The sequence below is a fragment of the Pyrus communis genome, chromosome 14, assembly GCF_041283825.1.
Source record: "Pyrus communis isolate YQ-2024b chromosome 14, ASM4128382v1, whole genome shotgun sequence".
Classification (NCBI taxonomy): domain Eukaryota; kingdom Viridiplantae; phylum Streptophyta; class Magnoliopsida; order Rosales; family Rosaceae; genus Pyrus; species Pyrus communis.
The window spans coordinates 5,294,191-5,318,905 of NC_142578.1; the positions used below are offsets into that span (position 1 = coordinate 5,294,191).

At 37.1% G+C, this 24,715-nt stretch overlaps 3 protein-coding genes across 4 annotated transcripts in view; 1 reads left to right on the forward strand and 2 right to left on the reverse strand.

Annotated features, from left to right (window-relative positions):
- Positions 1–248: 248 nt before the first annotated feature.
- On the reverse strand, positions 249–2,355 carry LOC137712055 (protein NOI4-like). Its single transcript, XM_068451203.2, has 3 exons — positions 2,150–2,355; positions 1,055–1,276; positions 249–528 (listed from the first exon to the last, which is right to left on the reverse strand). The coding sequence occupies exons 1-3, from the start codon at positions 2,156–2,158 to the stop codon at positions 505–507; spliced, it is 255 nt and encodes an 84-aa protein (XP_068307304.1). The 5' UTR covers positions 2,159–2,355; the 3' UTR covers positions 249–504.
- A 1,723-nt stretch (positions 2,356–4,078) lies between these two features.
- On the forward strand, positions 4,079–4,775 carry LOC137712720 (large ribosomal subunit protein uL24z). Its single transcript, XM_068451864.2, has one exon. It carries the CDS (start codon positions 4,137–4,139, stop codon positions 4,575–4,577), a length of 441 nt encoding a protein of 146 aa, XP_068307965.1. The 5' UTR covers positions 4,079–4,136; the 3' UTR covers positions 4,578–4,775.
- A 1,741-nt stretch (positions 4,776–6,516) lies between these two features.
- LOC137712596 (callose synthase 10) overlaps positions 6,517–24,715 on the reverse strand; it is a 30,545-nt gene continuing 12,346 nt past the window's right edge. Inside the window, exons 18-51 of one of the 2 annotated variants that reach the window (XM_068451694.2) lie at positions 21,577–21,637; positions 21,074–21,155; positions 20,203–20,252; positions 19,824–19,910; positions 19,455–19,537; positions 18,597–18,624; positions 17,941–18,038; positions 17,734–17,815; positions 17,467–17,627; positions 17,236–17,356; positions 16,818–16,915; positions 16,633–16,723; positions 16,358–16,518; positions 16,151–16,260; positions 15,529–15,663; positions 15,318–15,386; positions 15,044–15,215; positions 14,511–14,625; positions 14,115–14,234; positions 13,677–13,792; positions 13,482–13,565; positions 13,249–13,361; positions 12,817–12,869; positions 12,553–12,729; positions 12,415–12,462; positions 12,120–12,278; positions 9,537–9,650; positions 9,338–9,426; positions 9,033–9,191; positions 8,832–8,934; positions 7,964–8,083; positions 7,414–7,464; positions 7,123–7,305; positions 6,517–7,024 (exon numbers count right to left, since the gene is read on the reverse strand). In XM_068451694.2, coding sequence (XP_068307795.2) covers positions 6,788–7,024; positions 7,123–7,305; positions 7,414–7,464; positions 7,964–8,083; positions 8,832–8,934; positions 9,033–9,191; positions 9,338–9,426; positions 9,537–9,650; positions 12,120–12,278; positions 12,415–12,462; positions 12,553–12,729; positions 12,817–12,869; positions 13,249–13,361; positions 13,482–13,565; positions 13,677–13,792; positions 14,115–14,234; positions 14,511–14,625; positions 15,044–15,215; positions 15,318–15,386; positions 15,529–15,663; positions 16,151–16,260; positions 16,358–16,518; positions 16,633–16,723; positions 16,818–16,915; positions 17,236–17,356; positions 17,467–17,627; positions 17,734–17,815; positions 17,941–18,038; positions 18,597–18,624; positions 19,455–19,537; positions 19,824–19,910; positions 20,203–20,252; positions 21,074–21,155; positions 21,577–21,637 — 3,730 coding nt within the window. In that variant the 3' untranslated portion in view covers positions 6,517–6,787. Of the gene's footprint in view, positions 7,025–7,122; positions 7,306–7,413; positions 7,465–7,963; positions 8,084–8,831; positions 8,935–9,032; positions 9,192–9,337; positions 9,427–9,536; positions 9,651–10,746; positions 11,142–12,119; positions 12,279–12,414; positions 12,463–12,552; positions 12,730–12,816; positions 12,870–13,248; positions 13,362–13,481; positions 13,566–13,676; positions 13,793–14,114; positions 14,235–14,510; positions 14,626–15,043; positions 15,216–15,317; positions 15,387–15,528; positions 15,664–16,150; positions 16,261–16,357; positions 16,519–16,632; positions 16,724–16,817; positions 16,916–17,235; positions 17,357–17,466; positions 17,628–17,733; positions 17,816–17,940; positions 18,039–18,596; positions 18,625–19,454; positions 19,538–19,823; positions 19,911–20,202; positions 20,253–21,073; positions 21,156–21,576; positions 21,638–24,715 lie in introns of those variants that run through there. The other variant, XM_088684119.1, reaches the window with a different exon arrangement.

Genomic DNA, 24,715 nt, shown 5'->3' on the forward strand with positions numbered 1-24,715 from the left:
AAACTGAGCAGTAAACTCCAGGTAATATATTAAATATATTTTACTCTTATTAGATGATAATATATATATGTGTGTGCGCGCGCGCACGTGTGTGTATATATATAAAGTGATGTTCTTGTGCCCAATTATCAAACAGAGAACCACAAAATTCTACATATATTACAAATTTTTATGTTCACCACTCTTTTTTTTTTCATTCTACATTACACGTATATGCAACAAAACATATATATATTAAGGAGGAAGAGTGTCGTTGCGTCAGACAGTCGATAGTCAGCACCCTATTTTTCTTGTCAAATCCCTATGATATAGAAAGGCAAAAGAATTAATGCAGAAGTGAAAAAAAAAAAAAAAAAACTTTTCTTTATATATATATATGAGAGATTTGGTGTTCCACATCTTTCCCGGGCACAAGATTGTCTTTAAGTTGTTTGTAGCTCCTCCCAGTCCCACTCTATTATTTTTGCATTATCACCTCGTCCCCATAAGCAGTTGTGGATTCGTTCAGCCACAGCAAAACCATTTCTTCTGCAATATTCCATCCGAAATAGAGTCATCAATGACATTGAGTGATCATTTAAAAAGCACTTACGCTTCTGAAAAAAGTACTTAAAAGTGCTTTTATAGTCTAAATGAAAGTGCTTTTAAATAACTCAAAGCGCTTTTAGATCACCAAAAGTTCTTTCGATCATGTTTGACAAAAAAAGCTAATAGTACTTATGGATTCAGAAAAAGCACTTCAAGTGCTTTCTAAAGGCAACACCTGTTAGGTGTGTTCATCATAAAGCACTTCGTAAACGCTTAAAATTTTATTGAATATTTTAGTGTGCTCCTAACAGAAGAATTGCTTAAGAGCAGACATGCATTTTTAAATAAGCATTTCCAAATGGCCTCTTGAAAACCCATAAGCACTGTTAACTTCATCTGTCAAATGTTATTAGAAGTTTGGTTATTTGAAAACGTTTTTAGCTAAGAAGCACTTCCAAACAGGCTATACAAACAGAAGCATATATAAATTTCAAATTTCATGAGCAGCTTCTCTATGGTTTGTTACCTTTGGGGGAGGATACTTGGGATAGTGCTCATTGACAGTGTTGTATCCAGCACCATTTCTTAGGCTGCCGTCATTTTTTCGTGGGGTGACGATCTTCACTTGAGCCGCACTTGTCTTCTTCTCATCTCTGGCCTTGTTGAAAATAACAGTAAATCCTTCAGCTGAAGCTGGGTTATTTACGTCCCATTCCCCGAACTTCGGCAGCGGCCGACCTTTATCCTGCTGAAATATTGAAAAAACAAGCTCCCATTAGTATCTGCTACACTAAACTAGCTAGATGATTTGCCTAATCTTGATGTTTTGTTGCCTGTTAGTCGGTTATATATACAGAGATGCACACGCGTGCACACATACACATACATACATCCTATCGGTCTGTAAATTTGGACGGAAAACATGGTTTTGATGATGAAACCAAACCAAAATGTCGTCACATATATCCCTCCATTCTTCACCTCCTTATTTTCTCTAACCTTCACCTTCCCTCCACATCAATCCTTTGCGTTTCTTGCATAATTGCATGTATGCGCGCCATTAAACAACATCATCGGGACTTAGAATTTACTATTTATCTTGCTGATGTGCTAATCAATAAACTTAAGGAAAGAATCATGAACAAACTAGACTGTAATATTGCAATTGCAATCGAAACATGTAAGGAGTTTCACATTATGATCGGTATCATTAAATCAATTTGGGGCAATGATTTTGCGTTGAAAAGGAAAAACGAAAAGAATGGCTCGACGGAAGTTTCTCCATGCATACGTTTCCAGTCATACATGATACGTTGCAACGCTAGGAATTATAGGAAGAACATGCATGGCCCTTAGTACATTACAAATGAAAACCTTGAATTCCTACAAAACTAAGTACAACCTAAAAATATCCAATATTCTCCTTGATCTTTTCTGTCCTACGAAATTTTCAAGAACTCACATAAGAAAATGGAAAAGAACAGAATCCGGTCAAAATATGCAAATTATATCCCAATCTGTAACCCTAAATTTCCAAATATATATGCATATGTATAAAGAAAAAAGAGGGAAATTAAAGAATGAAAAAAGAGGATGAAATTAATGGAAGAAAATGATTTACCGAAGCCATGACGGAGGAAGACAGGAGCTGCCCGACCGGGATGGTTGTGGAGGAGGAAGTTTTACAAGCAAGATAATATCGAGGGAATGGTGCAGACAGACTCGAGAGAGAGAAGAAGGTGCAATTTGTTGGGCAATTTTAGGAGACAAAATGAAGAGCCTTTTTGTTAATCTTGTTGAACCCTTTTTGTTTTCTAGAATCAAACTAAAATCGTAGATCATGTGTTGTACATATATACATATATGATGACTAGCACTATTCATATATTATGGGACCAATAATAAACTAAGCAACATGTAAATGATATTGGTGAACAAGAAAGTTGAAACGAGGATCTCAAGTGCAAGGACGAATCAGACATCCTAGAAAAATATAACTAAAAGAAAGGTACGTACTAATCAAGAAAATAGAAAAACCACACATTTTCGTCCATGTTTTACTCCAATTGTACATTTTAAACAGATCATGTCATTTTAAAGTTTTCACTTAACATTGTGTTTTTCGCGTAAAACCCAACCACAAATGCTGCATGCTGTATGTGTATTTTATGTTTTGAGACAAACCTATAAGCCGTGATTAACAATCTGTAAAGGTTGAGTCTTATCCTAGGCAGTGACCCTTACTTTCATCATATCACTTCCAAATCACTATGTAATCTCCATTAATTTGATTAAATATTCTCTCTTTTCCAATCAGTTTATTCATCCAAGCTCCATACAATTTCGGAATCTAACCAACATAAATTAATCCTTTTTTTTCCAATTATTTTAATCATCTAAGCACCATAAAATTTCGCAATCTCTTATAAGTCTTAACAGGTGAAACGAGTTGCATTGTACATGCACGTTAATTTTGCCAATAGTATTCGTGTTTGGATTTTCCATCCGTCGGTATTCTCTCCCGCACATTATTTTTTACGGTTGAGCAGTTAAGATTTAGTCAATGAGATTAAATGATCGACTGTGTTGATATCATCCCGTTAAAATAATAATAATTAACGTACATCCATCTGTCTTTGGACCCAAAGCAAGTTCATAAGAGCAAGTCCACTTGTTTTGGGAGCGCAGGGGTATGTAAATTGTCCTCTGAAAAGTGATTGTCTTTGTGTAGCTCCACCTCTTGCTTGGCAAAGGCTTCGGTAAAGGCAAGGGAAAGAGAATTACTATTTATTTTTTTATGTCTTCTAACACGCACCTAACGATCAAGGAAAGCAACGTCTTCCCCGATCGACCAATTAGCCTTCTCACTTACTTGAGTGATAGCCCTTCTCCGACCCATACTGCCCAACATGAAAGCGGACAACTAATGCGATAAAAAATGATTTGAAAAGTGGAAAACGAATATAGGAGATTATAGTAAAACTAAATAATGAGTTGTGGTGTGGTGTGGGAAATGAAGAAGATGGTTGGGTATTTATAGATTATAAGAAGAAAATAAATAATTTTCTTTCTATTTTTTGCTGTTGGATTAATCTCGATTGTTGATTTCTCCAGTCATTTAAAATTAGACACACCAAAACATGTCACGTGTCACAACGAAAATATTTTTCATTTTTCTACCATTGGAAATCCAATAGTTCAGATCATCAGGTTTGGACATCCGACGACTTTCATCGCGCCACGTCCTAGAGCCGTTGGGCTCTTATGTTGGAGCTGCCCACTCTCCCCCTTGCGCGTGTATTACACGCGCCAGACAAAAAAAGAAATCTATCATAACTATCTTCATGCTGACATCAACCTTACCCAGTGGCACAAGACTGGATTTAAATTGCTGGGACATTTAGACGGGCTTTGCATGGCCCACCAGTTGCCCTCTTGAATTTGGCCCGATGGAGATGCATTTTGAGGTTGAAGGGCAAGTTCTAAGCCCAAGCCGCAGCCGAAAGCGGGCCTTCCATTCAAACGCTTCTGTTTATAAACCCAACCTTCAAAGACCTGCGAAAAATCAAACCCTAGCCGAAAACCCTAGCAGAGCAGAGCAAGCAGAAATGAAGTACAATCCCCGCGTCACCAGCTCCCGGCGGAAGAACCGCAAGGCTCACTTCACCGCGCCGTCTAGCGTGCGGCGGGTGCTGATGAGCGCGCCCCTCTCCACCGACCTCCGCTCCAAGTACAACGTCCGATCGATGCCTGTGCGCAAGGACGACGAGGTCCAGGTCGTGCGTGGGACCTACAAGGGCCGTGAGGGCAAGGTTGTCCAGGTGTACCGTCGCAAGTGGGTCATCCACATCGAGCGGATCACCCGGGAGAAGGTGAACGGTTCCACCGTCAATGTCGGCATCAACCCCTCCAAGGTCGTCATCACAAAGCTCCGCCTCGACAAGGACCGCAAGTCTCTGCTCGACCGCAAGGCCAAGGGCCGCGCCGCCGCTGACAAGGACAAGGGCACCAAGTTCACTGCCGAGGATATCATGCAGAACGTCGATTGATTTGGATCGATTTCATTTCGGTTTGTGTTTTTGTTAGTTAAACGAAAGTAGCAACTGTCAAGTTAAGCACTTTAGTTGGAAGCACTTTTGAAGTATGCGTTAACGGATTTGGTGTTTAATCGGTTCTTCGATTTGAGACATGGATGGATTTGTGCTTTTTTTGACATGATATATTATATTTTGGTGTTCCAAGCAAAACAGTTTTGCTATTTATCGATTGTTTATTGCATTTTAATTAGTTGCTTGAGTTTATTATTGCCGTATGATATGAAGTTTATGTCGAAATCAATGGATTGCTGATTGCTTTCGGGTGTAATATATATGAGTGGTTGAGAGTGCTCTGCAAGTAATATTGGTCCTGTTAATGGCCTTTGAGTAAGATTTGTCGGACCAATCCTTCTTCGGCTTTTTTGGTTGATATTTTTAATTCGAAGGACTTGTTTTGGAACATTTGTTTGTGACTTGGGATATTCGGCTCGGGACTCTGAATTGTGAACCAAGTTGAACTTCTCATATTGGTATATCAATTCGCTGATTTGTATCAGTTTGTTGTATTGTTAGGTACATTTGGGGGATTACTTATGGGTTTAACAGAGTCATTGTTTGCTTGTTGTAGTGAGTTATTCGGACCATTTTTTTGGTTGCATTGTGATTGAGAATTAAAGTTTCTGCGAACTTGTTTTGGGATTTTTGTTCGCTGAACTGAATGTACACTGTATTGGTTTCAAATTGTGAAGTTCTCATACTGATTACTGACTGATTGTATTGATCGTTGTCAATATAGCGATATTGGGTGGGATACGTGTGGCTTAGTTCTTCATATAGACACGGAGTTAGAACAGGTATAAAGGTTTGTAGGCTTTGGTTTGTGGCCATGGATTTTTCTTCAATGCAAGTTCTTTGTCATTTATCTTTTGGATCATCATTGGTTCTATGCATTCGGATATATTTGAACTACGTTTCCGTTTGAATCCCGCTAGTGCTGAATGATGAGTTCTCTTGCTAGTCTCATGGATTCATTGAAGCATCAAATAGGAATTTGATATCAAGAAGTTTTATCTCGCGGTCTTGGGATTGAAAGTTCACTTAATTTATTTGACCAAATTTTGTGTGTTTTGCCTAACTTGTTTGTATGGTTGTTGCCTCTTATTATTCGATGTTTTGGTTGGTCTTTGATCGCATCTCTTGTGCGACATTAGTTTTCTCTTCATCATAGTAATTTGGTTGTCTGAATGAATAGTTGCATTCACCAAATTTTCGATAATTTGCAGGGTTTTAGTAGTTTGTATTTTTAGTCGAGTGATAGATCCTACCACTCATTTAGGCACCATAAAACTTCGTCTTACATTACAAGTCGTTTAAGACATTCATTCTTGCCTCGTGATCCCGAGTTTTTGAGTCCTTCTCCGAATATCGATTATAGCAAAGATAAATGCTAAGGAGATTCTTGCAAAAGTTTCTCACAAATAGATGACTGAGGGCCTTTCTGGATATGGCCAAGTTAGATCACTTTGATCGCCTCAGCCCTTATTGCGATAGTCTCATGAACTATGAGGCGGCAGAGTTCATATAGAATCTCATTTTTAAATTAACCTTAACATCTCTTAAAAAAATAAAATACCTATTAATGGCTGCCCTTAACTCCAAGTTTCTGTCCGGACGTATATTAGGACTCCGAGAACTAAGGTAGAGCCTGGCTTGCTTATTCCTCGAACGACCTCAAAACTAGTTGCTTCCAGTTTGAGAAAAATGAAATGCTCAGAAGACTCAAAGTGAGACTCTCCATATACTACCCTTCTCGCGTTTTTTACTTAATATTTTATAATGCAAAGGGAAGAAAAATTGAATGGCCAATCCCCCGATAATATAATTCATATTGAAGACTAATCAAATTTCTGAGGATTATGACAGAAAAAAAGGAAAAAATGGCACAAAAACGTCGCAAGGGCTATCTTGTCATTTTACCAAAATGGGGAGTCAATAAGCTAATCCCGAAGGACTCCCTACCGCAACACTTTCGCCGTCATCAAATTCACTTTATGACATTCTCAATCACAGCTACAATTTTTTACAACCATATATATGTACATAAATAACCGTTCTACCCTTGCCATACCCAAAAACAACAATTATCACACGAGATGTCGATAAAACATATACAAATTTCTGAGCAGTTGCAGTGGCCAAATCTTTTCAGGGGAGTGTTCCGATTAGATGTCAACGTTGGCTTTGTTTCCGGCGAGGATGAGTGATATTTCCAACCCACGGCTAAATGCTTGGTTAAAGAGAAGTCGAGACTGGAAGGTGGAGATGAAGGGGAACCAGGACAAGAACACTACAGGAGCGAAAATGAGCATCCCCATACCAGCATCGTACATCCTGGCAAACTCCCTCACCGAGTCCCATAAACCTAGACGCCTGACGATGCTCTTCCAAGTGACCGCTAGCTGTTTTATGCACAACCGAAACAGCTCAACAAAACGTTGCCAAATGACCGTGTATATAGAATAACGCATGCAAGGAATGGATATAAAGTTTAACTTACGCATAATATGGCCCATCCGGTAGGAATGATTGCCAGCAGGCTTGCAAACAGGTCAACTATTGAGAGCTCGGTAAATATTACAAGAAGAGCAATAACTGCGACAAGTCCTAAGGATGCCACACCCTGTATAAATCTCATCACGAGCTGAAAGTTGGCGGACTTTTTGGGACTGAAGCTGAAGACCTGGAATGCAAAATAAATTCAGTCACCAAGAGTATGAGCTTCATTAAAATATATCGAGCATACTCAAAAGCTCGAGGCAAGGGGTATGACAACTTTCTTGGCACAAACCTTGAAAATCAGGACAACAGTCACCAATACAACCCAAGAGAAGCCGTAAATCTGCATCAAAACCAGAAGACAAAAATGTCAAGATAAAGAGCGAACGATGCTAACAATCGAGAGAATGTCCATGCAAAATCACAAAAAGGTGAACCACTAAACATTAGAGCTGAAGCTGTATGCACATTCAACCATGCACTATAGTATCAGTCGGAACTATCATAGTCGTAATCATCTCTCGAGTACAAATCAAAATGAAATCACAACATGATTATTTATTAAGCTCGTAGTATGAGATCAAATATAGACAGATTCAGTTCATATCTGAGTTGAACACCCATCTCCAGAGCATGCCCAATCTACAAACAGAATTCTCCTAAACTTCTTCGTTTTATTTATCTTTTCAGTGGATGCACATTTCCCATAGGATTGCCTAAAAGAAAGATTTGGTTGGCAAGGTGTACAAGGAAATACTTTGGTTGACTTTGTTTGCACTGATATATCGTTCATTTGAATGTTAAAAAAAATAAATAAAAAATAGAGAGGATATGAAGTTTACCGCAAATGATGTGTCCTTTGCAGTGATTTGGAGTTTGTAGACGACACCGTATTGAAACATGAAGAATCTCAAGCTCAAAATTGTTTCCAATATACGACCTCTCAGTGTTTGAATATGCATCTGCACAGGCATAAAGTCAGCTTTAACACATGACATAAATAAAATAAGGGCAACAAAGAGAAAGCGGTCTTGAACACACAACAAAAACAAACGAGAGGACCATTCTATAAGATAAAAATTAAAATGTAAAGATCACATGCAACATATTCAAACAAACAACAATTAACATATTACAACAACAACCAAGCCTTATCCGACTAAGTGGGGTTGGCTGGATCAACAAATTGTGGCTGAAAAAATATTCCTAAAATAGAAAGTCGAAATAAGATTGAGGCAGAGGCAACATCTGCAAAACAGATACTCTTACTACTCATCATTTAAGAAAGATGGCCAGCTCTATACTAGTGCCCCTCCCCTCGACACCGGTCCAAAGGCAAAAAGAAAAAGAAACAAAAGGCTAGGCAAAATTAGCTCCAGAGTCAGGTGCAGTTTCCTTGATATTTGTATATTAAATACATGACAATGTGTTTACAACAGAGATCACCTAAAGTGTACCACACTGATCTATACAACAAAGCAACCTACAATCCTAAACGAAGCTAGATTAAAGAATTAACATACAAAAGCCTCAGTCTAAAATAATGGCACTTTAATCAACCTATACAGATAATTGCAACATGAAAACCTATGTACATTATAACATTTAACAGAACGAACTTTAATAATGATAACAATAAACCAACTTAAAAAATTAGAAAAACAGAAACACCACTTTTGTTGAAATTCTAATGTCATTTCAATCACAAACCTGCTCCTCATCCCACCAAGATTCCCAACTATGCTCTCCCTTAACTCCTACCCCACCTCGGTAAAGAAGCCAACCGGTCCAATCATCAAAATCTTCCACCGTCCTGTTTAATTAATAAGAGAGCATCTCAGTTGTTTCAAAAGGACAGCTGCGCATATGTGTACCTTACAAATAGAAAGTTAACTAAAAATAAAAACATACTTTTGCCACTCGAAACCAGACGGATTAAAGATATATGGAGCAAACAACCAGGAGATGACAAGGAACCAACTGCTGAGAGTTAGCAAAATGTAAGAAACAGCACCACCATCTGTGTACCCATATGCAATGTAAACTATAAGAAGTAGAGCCACTTCAAACCTGCAAAATTGAGACATAAATGAGCTTCCCAAAAGAAAAAATAAAAGGTTTAAAGAACTTCACAAATATAAGAACAACCCCTCATCCAAAATTTAAAGAAAGTGGAAACGAAATAATGTATTTCATCACTGGAAAATACCACTTACGCTTTGACAAAATGACTCCTCGAGTAGAGCCTATAATTCTCAGCAAACTTTATGTGCTTGACAACAAAGCCTCTACCAGTTGCTCGGTACTGTTGGTGAAATGAAAATATAAATACACGAGCCATCAATTCCATACAATAAGATATGGATAAACAAAAACAGAACTTTTAAGAAAAGGATGAATGAACCAAATACATACTTTTGCACCTCCATGGAGAATGGTGCGCCCAAAATAATGAGTTTTAGTTCCCAATGAGAATGTGAAGAACACAGAACACAACTGAAGCTGCATTGTGATAAAACTGAAAACCGCCTGTAACACAAAAGGTTTTTAATTGTAAATGCTTATACACTAGAATTTTAACTGCAAGATACTTCCATATACAGAAAACAATGCTTCACTAGCATACAGAGAAAACAATGTTGCTTTTCCTGTCTTATTTTAACATTCTCTAGAGCTCTGAAAAAAATTGTATATTCTCATAGAAGAAAAAGGGTTGGACATCAGAGTGCACTGAGTTTAAACTATATGATGTCTTTACATCAACCCCCTCTTTTCGAGGGTATTAAATGTTATCTTTACAAAATTACAAATGTAATAAAACATTATGAAACACTGCAATAAAAAACTTCCAAAATATTTCCAATGCAAATTTAAACCATGGATATTATTTTCTAACTTGAACTCAAACTCAAAAGGTTTCAATACATTGGATATCAGCTCTAGTTCAGATTAACACTAATAACCGGATTCAAATTAGCATACCCAGGAGTCCCGTATCAAATTCAATCTACTGACAGTTATAATCATGGATATAAATGAGAGAGCTAGAAGCCTAAACCTAGAATCAAAACAAGTCCTAAGAACACTGAAAAAATTATTTATTCTTGTAGCAGAAAAAATCAAGTGCAAAGTAAGAGTGCACTTAGCTTAACATCATATCTCTTAGTACTGGTTTGGTACTGAGGTGCTTTTATAAAAAGTGGGTATCAAAAAAAGATGAGTTCAAAATGGTGTTTGTTAAACACTTAAAAACAACTTATTTTCACAGTTTTGGGTGAAAAAAAGCTGAAAACGTGAAGCAGCAAAAATAAGCTTTGAAAGACCGGCTTCTTTTCGCCAAAACATGGATGAATAGTGTTCTTTAAATGAACTTCCAAATTTCCAAACCTACCCTCACCCGTCTCTTCGCTCTTACTCAATTTCAAAACATCCACAGCTCAAAATTTGCATATGCTGCACGTAATTCTCGTTCTACCACAAAATTTACACAATTTCGATAAAATGAAAACCCTATTTTCAAAATTTCACTAATAAAACGATTGAATTTGGAGGATGCAGAATCGAAACCTGCAAAACACTGTTACAATAGCAAGTATTGCCGAAATTCTCAAGTCTGAAGTATCGCTCGCCTTCCGGAAACTGGTTGCCGAGAGCCTTCTCGAGTTTGGACCCCACAACACCCATCAGACCCAATCAATACACAATTTAGATTAAAGCCAACGACTCAGTTCCTCTCTCTCTCCAATTCAAGCCAACGATTCACATCCATGGACAACTGAGTCGCTCACCGAGTTGGTCACCAAGCTTCTACCAAATCTCCGTTGAGAGAGCAAGGATTGTGTTCGAGAGATTCCGATTGGTGTTGCTGCGGTGGTGGTCTTTGATAAGGGAGTGGAGTTTATCGGCGACCCAGCCTTCCTTCGGATATGGCAGAGAGAGACAGAGAGAGAAGGATGAGAGAAGGAGTGGGCGGCGGAAGAGGAAAGAAAATACAGGTTTTGCAAAAGAGGAGAACCGAACCTTGGAGAAGAAAATAGAATAAAAAAATTATGATTCCATAATAAAAGAAAAGATAAAGAGTAATAGTTGTATGGTAAATAGATATTATAAATGTTGGATTATATGTTGAACGTTGGATTATGATTTCTTGTTAAACGTTGGATTATATGTTTAAGATAAAGTTTTCTTTTAAAAATAAAGTATATTTAATAATTCACCTTTATTTGTTAAGAAAATTAAACTAATGGCACATCTAGTATTATACCCTTTTTGGTCATTTCACAGTCACAGCTGTTTTACATAAAAGTTTACCAAACACTATAATACTACTTCTTTTTTTTTCCAAAGGCATTTTTACAAAAAAGTTTACCACACTCTGCTGCTTTATTTCACAGCGGTTTATTCTCACAGCACAGCAGAAGCAATTTTTTTTCAAAGCACAGCAATACCAAACCAATCCTTACTTTCACCCACCTCCTCAATTGAGTTTGTTGTCTTATAAAAGCTAAAAGTGTGTTGACGCACAAGATTGGGTTAACCTAGGGTTAAGTCCTCTAAAATGAGGGTGAGGAAGCCCATTTATAGGACAACGGTTTTGTCCCTCCCCTTTCACATAGCTCAAGTGAGATAAATAGTGAAGCCCAAATATGGTAACAAAAGATCTAGAATAACTAACTCTATGAACTTCTAAAATCATTTCCAATCCAACAATAAACTTATGGATTTTTTATCGAATCAAACACAAAAGCTAAAATCTGTTCGGTATCAGCTTTAAATCAGATACCGAAATTAATAAATCAGATTCAAATTAGGACACTAGTATACATGCTTCTCTTCCATGAACTCCTTATATTTCTCGTATCTTTTATCCTTGTTCAAGTTATCTTCTGGAAGTTCTTTATATCCTAAATCCACTATGAATAGGAAAGTAATCTTAACTTTACTACAGATACGGACATAAAATATGAACATACACAGATGAGGATTAAATAGACTAACCTTCAACAATCCCAACTCAAGTATAAAACCCATAATCATTGGAACTGCAGTAAAAATTCCAATCTGGACCAAGAATTGTGCATTGAGAACAGCATCTAATGCTGTGTTACCCGACAATTTTGCTTGCTTCGCAATTGCACGATCAATTCCAGAGAAAGCCTATAAGATTTAACAAAAAGGTATCATCTACAACGCATTTATAAAAAGTAATAGGAAATGAGCTGGTTCACCTAAACTTTTCCCATCCACTTTTCAAAATTATCTTTTCTCCAGTATGGTTTAAGTTACCACTTACCAGATAAGCCCTTCCATATAAGAAGATGTATACTACGAGAACGGTCATCTGCATCACAAACCAATTTTTATCACAAAATCCAAATATGAAGAATAAAAAACAAAAACTAGAATTATGCAGGATTCAAAAGCAAAGTACCATTGTGCAGACGTAGAAACCAACAGTGGTGTAAAAGAAAGAGAACATCCTGAAAAAATCAAAAAGTTGCCCAAGCCTGTACACATCCCTACTGAGGACCTGCTCCCCATTTCCTCCTGCTACTTTCCCTTCAAATAATGCAATCTGATTTAATCCAACATCTCTTCCTTTCCCAACCTACACAAAGAAGCACGTTATCAAGAGACCAGAAAGGTATTCATCACTTAACTGGACAACAACACAACATTTGCTTATGTATGGAACCTGAATGTATTCGTGGTGTGTAATGTTACCCTGCCTCAATGTGGAGTTGAACCCTGCAGAATTTGTTTTAATTAAGTTGACAAAACCAGATTAAAAGACACAAGAATGAAGCACAACAAAACTCACCATTTGAAACTCCTATTAAAAAAATAATAAATCATTTTCTTCAGTGAACATCAAATTATTAAGGTTAGGAAAAGAGCAAAACATTCCCAACTATAGATGCACATGGACATCAACTATAAAGCATCTTTATAGTGTATCCACCTAAATTCTAAGACCGATGTACTGTATTTAAATTGATTTGGGGGGATGGGGGGTAACATGTTCTCAAATTTCAGTAACCTAGAGGCATCAGTGTAGCCATTTACAAAACTAATCAGTATTGCTAGCAGATATAAGAGAAATATTACCAGCATCTTATATGCTTACCTCCAAAAATATCTTCACTAATATTGATAACACGTGACGATTTACTAATCCCACCTCGTGTAGTGTGGAAAATTCTGTCAAACACATCAGGGTGTCCATAGTGCATACGAACTCTGCATATTAGAGAAAACAAAACTCAAACCAATGCCAGGACAGAAAACAAACCAAACCCATTGAGTAACCACATATTCAAAATGTTTGGTACAAACAAGGTCAAGTTACAAAATACCAACTTGAGAGGATATGCTAAAACTCGTTGAGCCAAAGTCACAAAGCTAGTCTCTTGATTGGACATGAACCATGCTAAAGATGAAACACTGCATGGATACAAATAACATACATGTAATCAAGTATGCTGGCAATAATAATTTTGTAAATTTTTTTTTTAAAACTAAACAAATAAAGACTGGAAGAGAAGCTGGCCAAACCTTCCAGTAAATACATGCTCTCGCACGCCAAGAATAGTTGGATGTCGAATGCCATGTTTTCTGCGAAATTCCTCAAGGAGATTTCTCATTTTCATTGCCTCCTCAAGGTAGTTGTCCTAAAGAACAAAATAAGAGCATATATCAATCAGCTGTTATATCCTCCTCAATTGTAGCAAAGTTGCAAACTAGTGTAAAATTAGCCTTGTGTCAAATTGCAGGTGATAAAAAAAATTATAGAGAGAGAGAGAAGTGACATGTTTAGGGGACATGTTTAGGGTGCATGAATTCATTATTTACATAATGTAGTAACAATACAGTAATCCACTAAATTAAACAGCCATATAGGGAGCCAATGAGAGTGTAAAAAACAAATGCTGACAACAAAGAAAGCAGCAACACACTCAGTCACAAACAAACACCAAATGATCAATTGGTCACCTGGTTCATGTCAATAGTCTGAACAGCTTCCCCGCGAGTGAACACTATTGCATGGTTTTGATTTTCAGGCTTCCCTTCACCAAGCTTCGGATCACCAGGAAGTTTAATGGAGTATATTTCCTGTAAATTGATATTAGACAAAAGAAAAACTCACGTAAGCACACAATGAGATTAATAAGTGCAATTATTCCCAAACCCTTTGTACTATTCACCTAATAGAGTCGATTTATAAATGTTGAGCCTCTCAGCCAAATAATTTTTCAGATGGGATGCTTTCATTAGACTCATCTAGGATGACCAAAAGGTTAACACCAAAGAAAATTTATTCTAGAGTATAGACTACAGAAGACCTTAAACTGGACGGAAGAAAAAGAGAGGGAAAAAAACTCGGAGTACCTGATCCTTTCCATGTATATCGGCTTTTACAAGCTTTGAATAAAATTCCTTTGTGGTCTTTCCTTCAATTGCACCACTCTCCTCGTGTATATATGCAACCCGAAGGGCCTCATTCCTAGTCAAATGTAAATTGAAAATAGTATCATACAAGTGAAAAATAAAATACCTACACCACCATCCCGTTTCATAAAGATAGGTTCAGGGAAACCAAGATTATCTAATTGTAGACATATGACTTGGCATCCTCAAAGAGTTGAAGAACTGTATGCAGACATCTGATATATGATTGGAACAGAACAAGCAAGCACACACCTAGGAGAGGATATTTTCAACGTGATACGAACCCAAGATGAAGGTTTACATACTTGACATAGACCTAACTTACCATTGCTGGTGCTACTAGTGTACTGTCCTTTTTAAGATATAAAAAGGGCTTGCCTTAAACCCAGAATTAAACCCATTGTTTACAAACTCATACGAAAGGGTCAACATAACTCAAAACTTGAGAGATCCATTATATTAAAAGATTGTACCTCTGCAACAAAAGGGATATATCAGCAGCCTCCGGTACCTTTCTCTGCTTTTGTTGCCCATAAATTTGGCACGACACCACATAAGTAAATTTCAAATCCGCTTGTGCTCGTGATTCACGTGACAACTCATAACCTTGACTAGTGAAGACATCATTTTGCAGATAATTGCCCACTACCAGTGCAGGAAGATATGTTAAACTTACACACATTGTTCAAGTGCTCAGTGCTCACCCAAAGAAACTTGAAAGCAATTCAAATTTCTACAAGAAAATACCTCCAAACGGTCTTCTTTCCATAAAACTCTGTAGCATTAAAGCCTTTCTATAATACATCATACCACGCACTGCAATTCAAGAAATTAAATCATTCGATACAAGTCAAAAGATAAACCAACCTAACTGACATATGATTATAAATATAAATGAACTACCAACAATGTTAAGTTTTTGAAACAAATGCCAGCTATTATAGCAAGTGAAACTAACCGGTCCTAGCTAAAGTCTGCCCGCGATAAGACACCCAAAACCGAAGCTCCAAAGAATCACTTGAATTTTCCTGCAGCTCAGCATCCCCAGTAGACTCACCCCGACCAATCCGTTCCAAAAAGTTGTCCCACTCGTCTAAAATGAAAGACAAATTCTTAGCCACTTAATGTAAAATAAACAGAGAAACCAACGAATAAAATCAATGATGTATATGTATAACTACAGTCATGGAGGACAGGGATCCATCCCAAACAGTAAAATCTCTGTTCAGGGATTAATTCATTCAGAGCTTGTTTAAGTTAAGTGACCAAAAGTTCAAAGTGATGTCCATCTTCAGCTGGATTATAACTAGGCCACCCAAGATAAAATGCACTTTTCAGAAGAAGCTTGGCTCATGCTGGCAATCAGTTTAGATGTACTTAAGCCAGGCACAAGAATCCTAGAATTTGGCTCCTATCAGCTCATATACAGTCCTACAGGACTGGGCCACGTATTTATAAACTTACTATATCTAATAGATTATCTGCACTTGTACCCAACTCAGTCACATGACATAAAGGCAAAATATGGATAATGAATATTTTCTTGTGAAGATTTTATGTATAAATGCAGGATAACATACCTGGAAAAATTTTCTGAAGATAGAAAAGAATTGATATTCCATCCTCATTTTCAACTCGCAATTCAGAGGAACTATAAAGTACCGTCTCACTGTAGTACGGGGTGAAGACACTGTTCTCAAACAAACAACAGATTTTCAAAATAATATAAAAAATAAATAAAACTGACAGGTAATGAAGTTTCAGCTCACATGATGAAAATCATTTACCAGAAGGGAACCATTTCACTAACTGGCTTTGCTAAAGGCATGTCCATAAACAATGAATTTGTAAAAAACTCTAATCTTCTTCTTGCTTCAAGATTTTTTGGAATATTTGCTGCAGAATCCTTTACAGTGACAAGAAGGTGTAACCGCTTAACCAGCTCTTTCTGTGGCAACAGATACAAAAATATATACAATAATTAAAACCCCTGAAATTTTGAATACATACAAAGACGCATAGATTCTTTTTCCCTTTGTATCTTCCATTCAATGATGCTTACGGTTTCTGGATCATTGGGCCACCTTATCCTGGAAAACAAGCGCCCTTCATTTCTTGCTTTTGCTAAAAGGCTCCAAGTGTCAAGCTGCTCCCTGGAGCGTTTAGAAGGGGAAGGATAGGTAAATTATAAACATCACAAGAAAATAAAAATCCTGCTTAAAAATTAAAGAGAAACAATTCACATACCTCAAATCAGATGACAAAAGGTCATGAGTAACAACCTCATACAGCTCAAATACAGATTTAGCAGCACCTTTTGCAAGTACATCAGTTTCATTGCGTATCTGACATAAATCATCCATGTCAATAACAAGACATTACGAGACCATATTAAAAGGATAAAATGACTGATATCTAATAATAAACCTCAAAACATTCAACAAGCTGTGTATTTAAATGGCAAGAATTAAATAATATAGAAACTGTAGTTACATGTTCTGTAGTAGCAAGACGTAAGAGAAAGACGAATGGAACCAAGACTTTACATAAAACAACCACATACAAAGGAGTGACTGACAAATTTGCCGCAACAAGCACTAAATAAGAGTTCTAAACTGTTAAACAATATGAAACCTTGAGTGATGCAAATGGTCAAAGAATATACCAGCAGCCCAGTTAAAGCTGTAAGTTTCTGTAACACCTGCGGAAGCTTCTTAAGAATTAAAGTTACAAGAAGAGAACCCTCCATAATACTGTTGTTGATCTCACGGTAGATCCTTTCAACCCTACCATAAAGAAGGCAGCACAGACAACTCAACCATTTGACAATCATGATATGTAACAATCTGACACTTGAAAAAGAAGAATAACATGGTAAATATAAGAGAATGAATACCAAAGTCTCCCTTCACCATCAACCAGAGAATATAGTATCTTTTCAATACTGCTGTAGACTTCCTGAACTGCATATGCCATGTACTCATCCCTGCGTATTCTATCCCAAAGATCTGCCTGTGTATCTTTGCAGTCCAAAGCCAAATCAATTGCCAGCAAGATCTGTAAAATTACCAAAATATAAGAACAAATAAAGAAAGAAAGAGGATTTATACTACAAAATGCTACTGGCTATATCCATATTTCCAACTGAAATCAAAGGCCGTACCTTACTACTCAGAAGAAACAAAGGCCATTGAACTAAACTTAGACTTCCTGTGTTGCTAGGTATACAGAGCAAATCCATCTCCCTGGAGGATAAAAAAACACGCAGGTTCAAGGCTTACCAACCATAAAACAAAAACAAACTGGAGTAGCAGGAGAATAGCATTGAGATTTTTCTTCTCATTGCAAGTAGCAAGCCTCAGCATATTACCTATTACTAATAAAATCCTCCTCTCGCAAACTTTTAATTATCTCGTTCCAAAATGGAGAAAACATGGCTGCATACATCTTGTTTGAATCTTGAGAATCCTGAATGAACCAACTCATACCTCAATGCCAAAAATTTCATAGCAGGAAGAACAGAAAGGGAAAACAAAAGTGGTCGCAGTAACAAGAACAGAGCAGATTGCAGAGCCAAACTTGAAAAATAACCACAAAAAAAGAAAAAAAAAAATTACAAGTGACACTGAATTTTAAGATATAAACATTTGTTGGAAGTCATCAGTTAATTTCACATTTTCAATACAAATGGATTTTAACAGGATGGAAGTTAGATATTTTCATATTAAATCCTTCCCACAACCGGAAAACAAAATGAAATGTCCCAGATGCTGCTGGCATATCCTATTACACAGAGTGAGAAGTTAACATGCATAGAAGCTTTTAATGTGTGTCCCACTGTCCTTGAACAAATAAAGACTTGTAGTGAAGCCTAAAAACCAATATGCAACTCAAAATAACTCTAGACATCCTAAATTACTTTCATAGACCAGAAACTTGCAGCAATACGTTGTGCTAACATGGAATATGATCATCTAAAAAATTAACTGAAACAGTAGGGGAAAAAAATCAGCTTAAAAAACTCACCTGGGATGACTGACTGTTAAACGGCAACCTGAAGAAGTGAATTGAGATGCAAGTTATTAACAAAAATGACAAAGGAAAATGTAATTTCGATTACAAGATATTTGAAAATGACTGATCAGGTTCCAGATCCGTCACATGGCTAACAAGTTGCCTATTATCATACTACACAATCAATCATCTTATTATACTAGAAAAATAAAAATATCAGCAAGATTCCCACAAAAGTAAGAAATGCACTCGAGTTGAAGCGCTTCTTTTAAAATTGATGACTTTCTCATAAGTAGGTGGACTTCATTGTACCCTCAATGATCACACCTTCAGAATTTGATGGAATTTATATCAATTGAATAGCAAGTAACCTTCTATCGAAAGATGGCAAGTAAACCTTTCAAGTTAATCAACTCTATCCAAAAGCTCATTAATGATTCACTTCAGCTTATTCTCGAGGACATTCATACCACATTCAATTATATTTCTAAAAGGGGGAAAAAATAAAATTGTGCGCAAATTTGATAAAAAAGGGCAACCCCAAGCCAACGAGGCTCCCTGCTTTTTGAGGGTCAAGGTGGGGTGGGGTTTTGAACCTCTATCGTACGCAGCCTTACCCTTGCTGTGTGCGAATTTAATATACAGAACAAATCTGTATGAAACTAAAAGCAGCAAAGGAAATTGACAACAATGGTACAAGGTCGAAAATTCAAATCACTTCAGAGTATCACTATAGTGCTGTCAGGAGGACCAGCATTTTAATTTAGTACCATGAGTTTCCCAGCCACAGTGCATATTTTAAAATTTCCAAGACCTGTACGCCTTCAACCAAAAATTGCAGTAGTATGAGAAAAGTAAACAAATAACCACCTTCTATCTTGTGAGACAAGATTCTTGGCAAAAGCTTCAGGAAAACTCTCAAAGCGCTTATGCACCATTCCAATTGAACGTATCTGCCACAAACAAACAACAGACAACCAACCCTGTAAGAAGTTGTGATGAATTGCATGATGAAACAAATGTAAGGAAAATAGAAAACATGAGAGCGAAAGAGAAGAATTGAGGCAGATGAGATGATAGAGCGAAGTATGTTAGCCTACAATTTCAATTTTTTTTCTAGAACCATAAACTTAGAATAACACCTTTACATATGTTTAACAATGAACAATACAAACATAGAGCAGAAACTACCCATACGTCGCACAGAAAGAAATTGCAACTATTTAGAGTAGATAATACCTCGCCTAACCGAGCTCTTGCACCGATCACACCACCAATAATGGCTGACAGGAGTGTGTACCATATGTAAAAATCCATGAGATAGATCTGGACCATAGAACATTATATTAGAACTGTGCATCCTAAGTAGATGCAATATGCACATTCTAAGACAGAAGGCGTTTTAATTCAAAAGGTAACAAGGGAGAAAGCCCTTGATCTGAGAAAGACAAGAAAATGAGCACCTCACTTGAGGCACAACAGATTCTTATGCCATTTTAAAATATTCCCAATGTCAAATTCAACTGAATCCAACTTTCTAGTCTAACATAATACATCTTCATGAAGTAAATTCAACCCTCTCATTAGAAGCCTGAAGCTAAAGAAAGAAGATACTCACACCCACAACAGGAGCCCATAGGCAAGCTAGCGTCAATGCATTATGGTTATCTGCAAAAACAGATGTATACATCAATAACATGCAGCAACATTCTATTCCAAGCACTATCAATCCCCCAAAGAAACATCAAGAACAGTGGAACCATTAATTATTGACAAAAAAGTATGTTCATACAAAATGAAAAAAAGTTACACATAAACAAATGTTATGATTTAAAAAATAATTGCTATTGCGAATCAACATGATATTTGATTTAATATAGGAGAGCCTTCTCACTACAACCATATCATGATACAATAAAGCGTCAAACACATGATCAGATAATTTGCACAGAATGAAGAGAGTAAGAGACAATCAGTAGCAAGATATCCACCTATAGAGTACATTTTTTAAATTCATCAGAATGACATGTATTACGATACAGATGCCAAGTACTAACACGTCAAGTTTAAAGTGCAATCTAATGAAATACCAAAAGCTTCAAAACGTAACAAGCACCTTCCATAAGAGGATTGTTGGAAACCAGTAGGGAAGATGTAGTGCTTTGTGGCCCATGTGCAGAAAGAGGAACAGTGAGAAAGGTGGTTTAACATATTTTTAATGTGAATCAGAGAATGTTGATAAAGTAGTCATCCTGAAGGTAAAAGTAGCATCTTGACAACACGTCATCCTGATTAATGATAGACCAATAATTGCACTTCCATAAGTTATGGGGCCTAAAGACAGCAATATCCGAGTTTTTGTCCCTTACTAGTTTCTACCAGAAAACAAAAAATAGGTTTTGGATTGAGTTGATTGCTGATGTCAAGCAACAAAGTACTAGTGAGCATAAACAAGAACACAGAAAGTAAATCAATGTTGCGAAACTCACTCTTTGACACCAAATCATGCCACGAGTATTGCAGAGATGGAAGGTCCACGATGATTTTGGTGGGTTCAACAAGAGGTTTAATCTGCAGTATAAATGATGACTCAAGTAAATGAAACAGTGTAAAAAGTAGAAGACAAATACAAGAAGTCCTAATGTTCAGGTTATACTACCAAGCAAAATCATAAATTAAATTAAATTCAAACTCACCCCAATCTAGAAAAACTACACTCAAAAGGAATATTTTTAAAATGTTTGGACCAAGATGCCCAAAGAGAAACTGAAAAATATATATCCATGCCACCACCACACTTCCATTTCCCTTCCATCCCATCAAAATATCCCGATCTCAAATCCAAAGTTTCCAAACAAACATACATCTCATCTAAAATTAAATTCTTATATAATTTTACAAATCTACTATAGCCAAACACTAGACTTGTTGATCAACTGAAAAATATACTCATTGATCACTAGAACTTGAGGACGAGTAAGAGTAGCCTTGCCTGGAGAAAGTAGGTAAAGGTGAACTTGCAGATGAAGATAATCAACCAAAAGAGCACATACCTGCAAAAATTAGACTTTTTTGAAACAATATATGAGGCCCTTTACATACATGCGGTCTCTTGAAGAAATAAAAGCTAATCAACCAGCATATATGTCAACAACACTCGATTTGACATGCAGACATAGCCAAACATGAATATTAAATTGAACCAGGCCATCAAAATATATTGGACGGAGTACCGACATAAATCTTCATCACAGAGATCTGTCCTAATTTGAAAACTCCAAAACCAAGAGCCAAATGTAAAGTGAAAAAGAATATAATAACCCTAATGAACTCGAAATAGCTTAGGGTGGCGACAAATATATCAGCACACCTAGAACACAAAAGGGAGTGACACCATAACTTACATACAATAAGTTAAAGAAGTTAGTCTCCCTTAAGTGATGACAAGCCTAGCCAAGCTGCAGAATTCCATGAATATGCCAAGATATTGATACCTTATCTGAGAAGCAATAGAAAATATAGACCTAAATAATCTGGACATATCATAGTAAGTCCAACTGGATGACAAACACTCAACAAGTTTCCTTTAACAGAAACAATATCTAGAAGGAGTATAGCCTATTTGGAATATGAAAATAAAAAATGAAAACAAACTCTACTAAGCTCTATCTTAAGAATTGATGTTCACTGAATGAGGCCCTTTCTTCCCAAGTTCAAAGCGACACTTGAGAACTCAAGTCACTTGTTACTTTATCCCAAAATTTTTTGTGTCAGCTCAACTCAGTTACATCAGATTCTAAATAACAAGATCACATTGTCAACCATGACAACAAAAGAAATCAAGCTTGAAGCTGAACAGATAATTTTTTTTTGAGAAGAAACTATAACAGTTTATTAAAAACAAAGAGTAATACACAGAAGTGGATAAGAAATCCACCAAGAACAGAACAAGAAAATCTCTCCAGAGTATCAGATTACAAGTAGGACAACCTCAACCAAAATCATTTTACGACTGCTAACATATCCCACAATATGTGAGAAAGAGAGTAATTCTTAAAATCATTTGAAACTGAAGCCCAGAAAGCTGCCCAATATCTTATTCTTCCCCACAGATCTGCTACCCCCACACCAGAATAATCCTCAAAAATTCTTTTGTTACGCTCCAACCAAATGTTCCAAAAAACTGCTGACACCAGACAACCCCACAAAGCTTTAGCTTTCCTCCCACTTCCTAGAGCCTCAAAATTAGTGCTTAGAAGCTCGAAACAACCCTTTGGGATGACCCAACTTACTCTAACCTCCTGAAACAATTTCCACCACAGTTGAATCGTGTAAGAACAATGAAGAAAAATGTGGTCAACACTTTCCTCCTTTGCTTTACACAAACTGCACCAATGGGGAGAAATGCAAATAAAGGGGCTTCTCCTTTGAATTTGATCACAAGTGTTGAGCCTCCCAAAAGCCACTAACCACACAAGGACTTTGACTTTCGGAGGAACTTTTGATTTCCAAATCTGAGAAGAGGGTGGAAAATGTTGCACAATCCCATTGTTGCTCAAGAAAGAGCGATAGGATTTGCATGTGAACAATCCTGATAATTCCAGTTTCCACCTTCTATCATCCACTCTTGATTGATACAAGCGAACATTTTCCACTTTCTGTAATAATCTAGCCGCCTCTTCTATCTCCACCTCGTTCAAATTTCTCCTGAAATCAAAATTCCAGCTCAAAGAATTGATAGAAAGATCCACAAAACTTGCGATGTTCTGGTTGTGCTTTCTCGAAAGCAAGAATAATCTAGGAAATTGTTCTTTCAATGGTCCCCCTTCCAACCAACCATCCTCCCAACACCTCACTCTCTCCCCATTGCCCACCTTAAACTTGCAACATTGTAGAAATGATTGGAGACCACACGAAATATCTTTCCAGGGGCTTCGACTTGAGCCCCGCAATGGAGGATTTGCATTCCACCCATTATCCTGCAGCCCATACTTGCTTCTTATCACCTTGTGCCAGAGAGAATTTGATTCCTTTGGAAATCTCCACAACCACTTAGCCAATAACGCTTCATTCTGATTCCTCAAATTCCCTACTCCTAAACCCCCTTCCTCCTTACTTTTAATAACTATCTCCCATTTCACCAGGTGATTTTTCTTTCCTTCCTCCACCCCCTCCCAAAGAAATCCTTTCATTAGTTTTTCTAGGCGTCCAATCACCCCGCAAGGAATTTTGAACAAGGACATGTAGTAGATTGGCAAGCTTCCCAAAACAGATTGAATCAAAGTTAATCTGCCTCCTCTGGATAAGAAGGCCTTCTTCCAATTTTGAAGTCTTTTTTCCATTTTTTCTACCACTGGATCCCAAAACGTAAGTGCTCTTGGCCTACCCCCAAGAGGGAGACCCAAATACTTTATTGGCCAACTACCCACCTCACAACCCCAAGAATCTGCCAACCTTTTTAATTTCTCACAGTCTGAGTTTATTCCAGCCAAAGAACACTTTGCTTTGTTGATTTTCAACCCTGAAACAGTACAAAATAAATTGAGCACCTCTAATAAATTGTTCCAAACTTCCTCATCATCTGGCAAGAAAAAAATAGTATCATCAGCAAATTGAAGATGAGAGATCTCCACCCTTTCTTGCCCAATGCCTAAACCTTTGATCAGTTGATTTTCTTGAGCCTTCTCCATTAATCTGCTCAAGACGTCCACTACTAAGGTAAAAAGAAAAGGTGACAGTGGGTCGCCTTGTCTCAAACCTCTTGAAGCATGAAATTTTCCCCTAGGCCTCCCATTGATCAAAACGGAGAAATTTGCAGAATTTAGACATCCTTGCACCCATTTTCTCCATCTAATGCCAAAGCCTTTTCTTTGTAAAACTTCGTCTAAAAATCTCCACTCAACATGATCATAAGCCTTTTCAAAATCGATTTTAAACACCAATCCCTCCTCTTTCTTCTGCCTCACCTCTTCTACCACCTCATTTGCAATAAGTACAGCATCCAAAATTTGTCGGCCTTTAACAAAAGCTCCTTGATGTGGAGAGATTGTGCTGCCCATAACCTCCCTTAATCTTGAAGCTAGGGTTTTCGCCACAATTTTGTATAAACCAGTAACTAGGCTTATAGGCCT

Coding starts and splice junctions, on each gene's coding strand:
- LOC137712720 (XM_068451864.2), top strand. CDS start 4,137: ATGAAGTACAATCCCCGCGTCACCAGCTCCCGGCGGAAGAACCGCAAG.
- LOC137712055 (XM_068451203.2), bottom strand. Junction 529..1,054: donor CCAAGTATCCTCCCCCAAAG/GTAACAAACCAT, acceptor GGAATATTGCAG/AAGAAATGGTTTTGCTGTGG.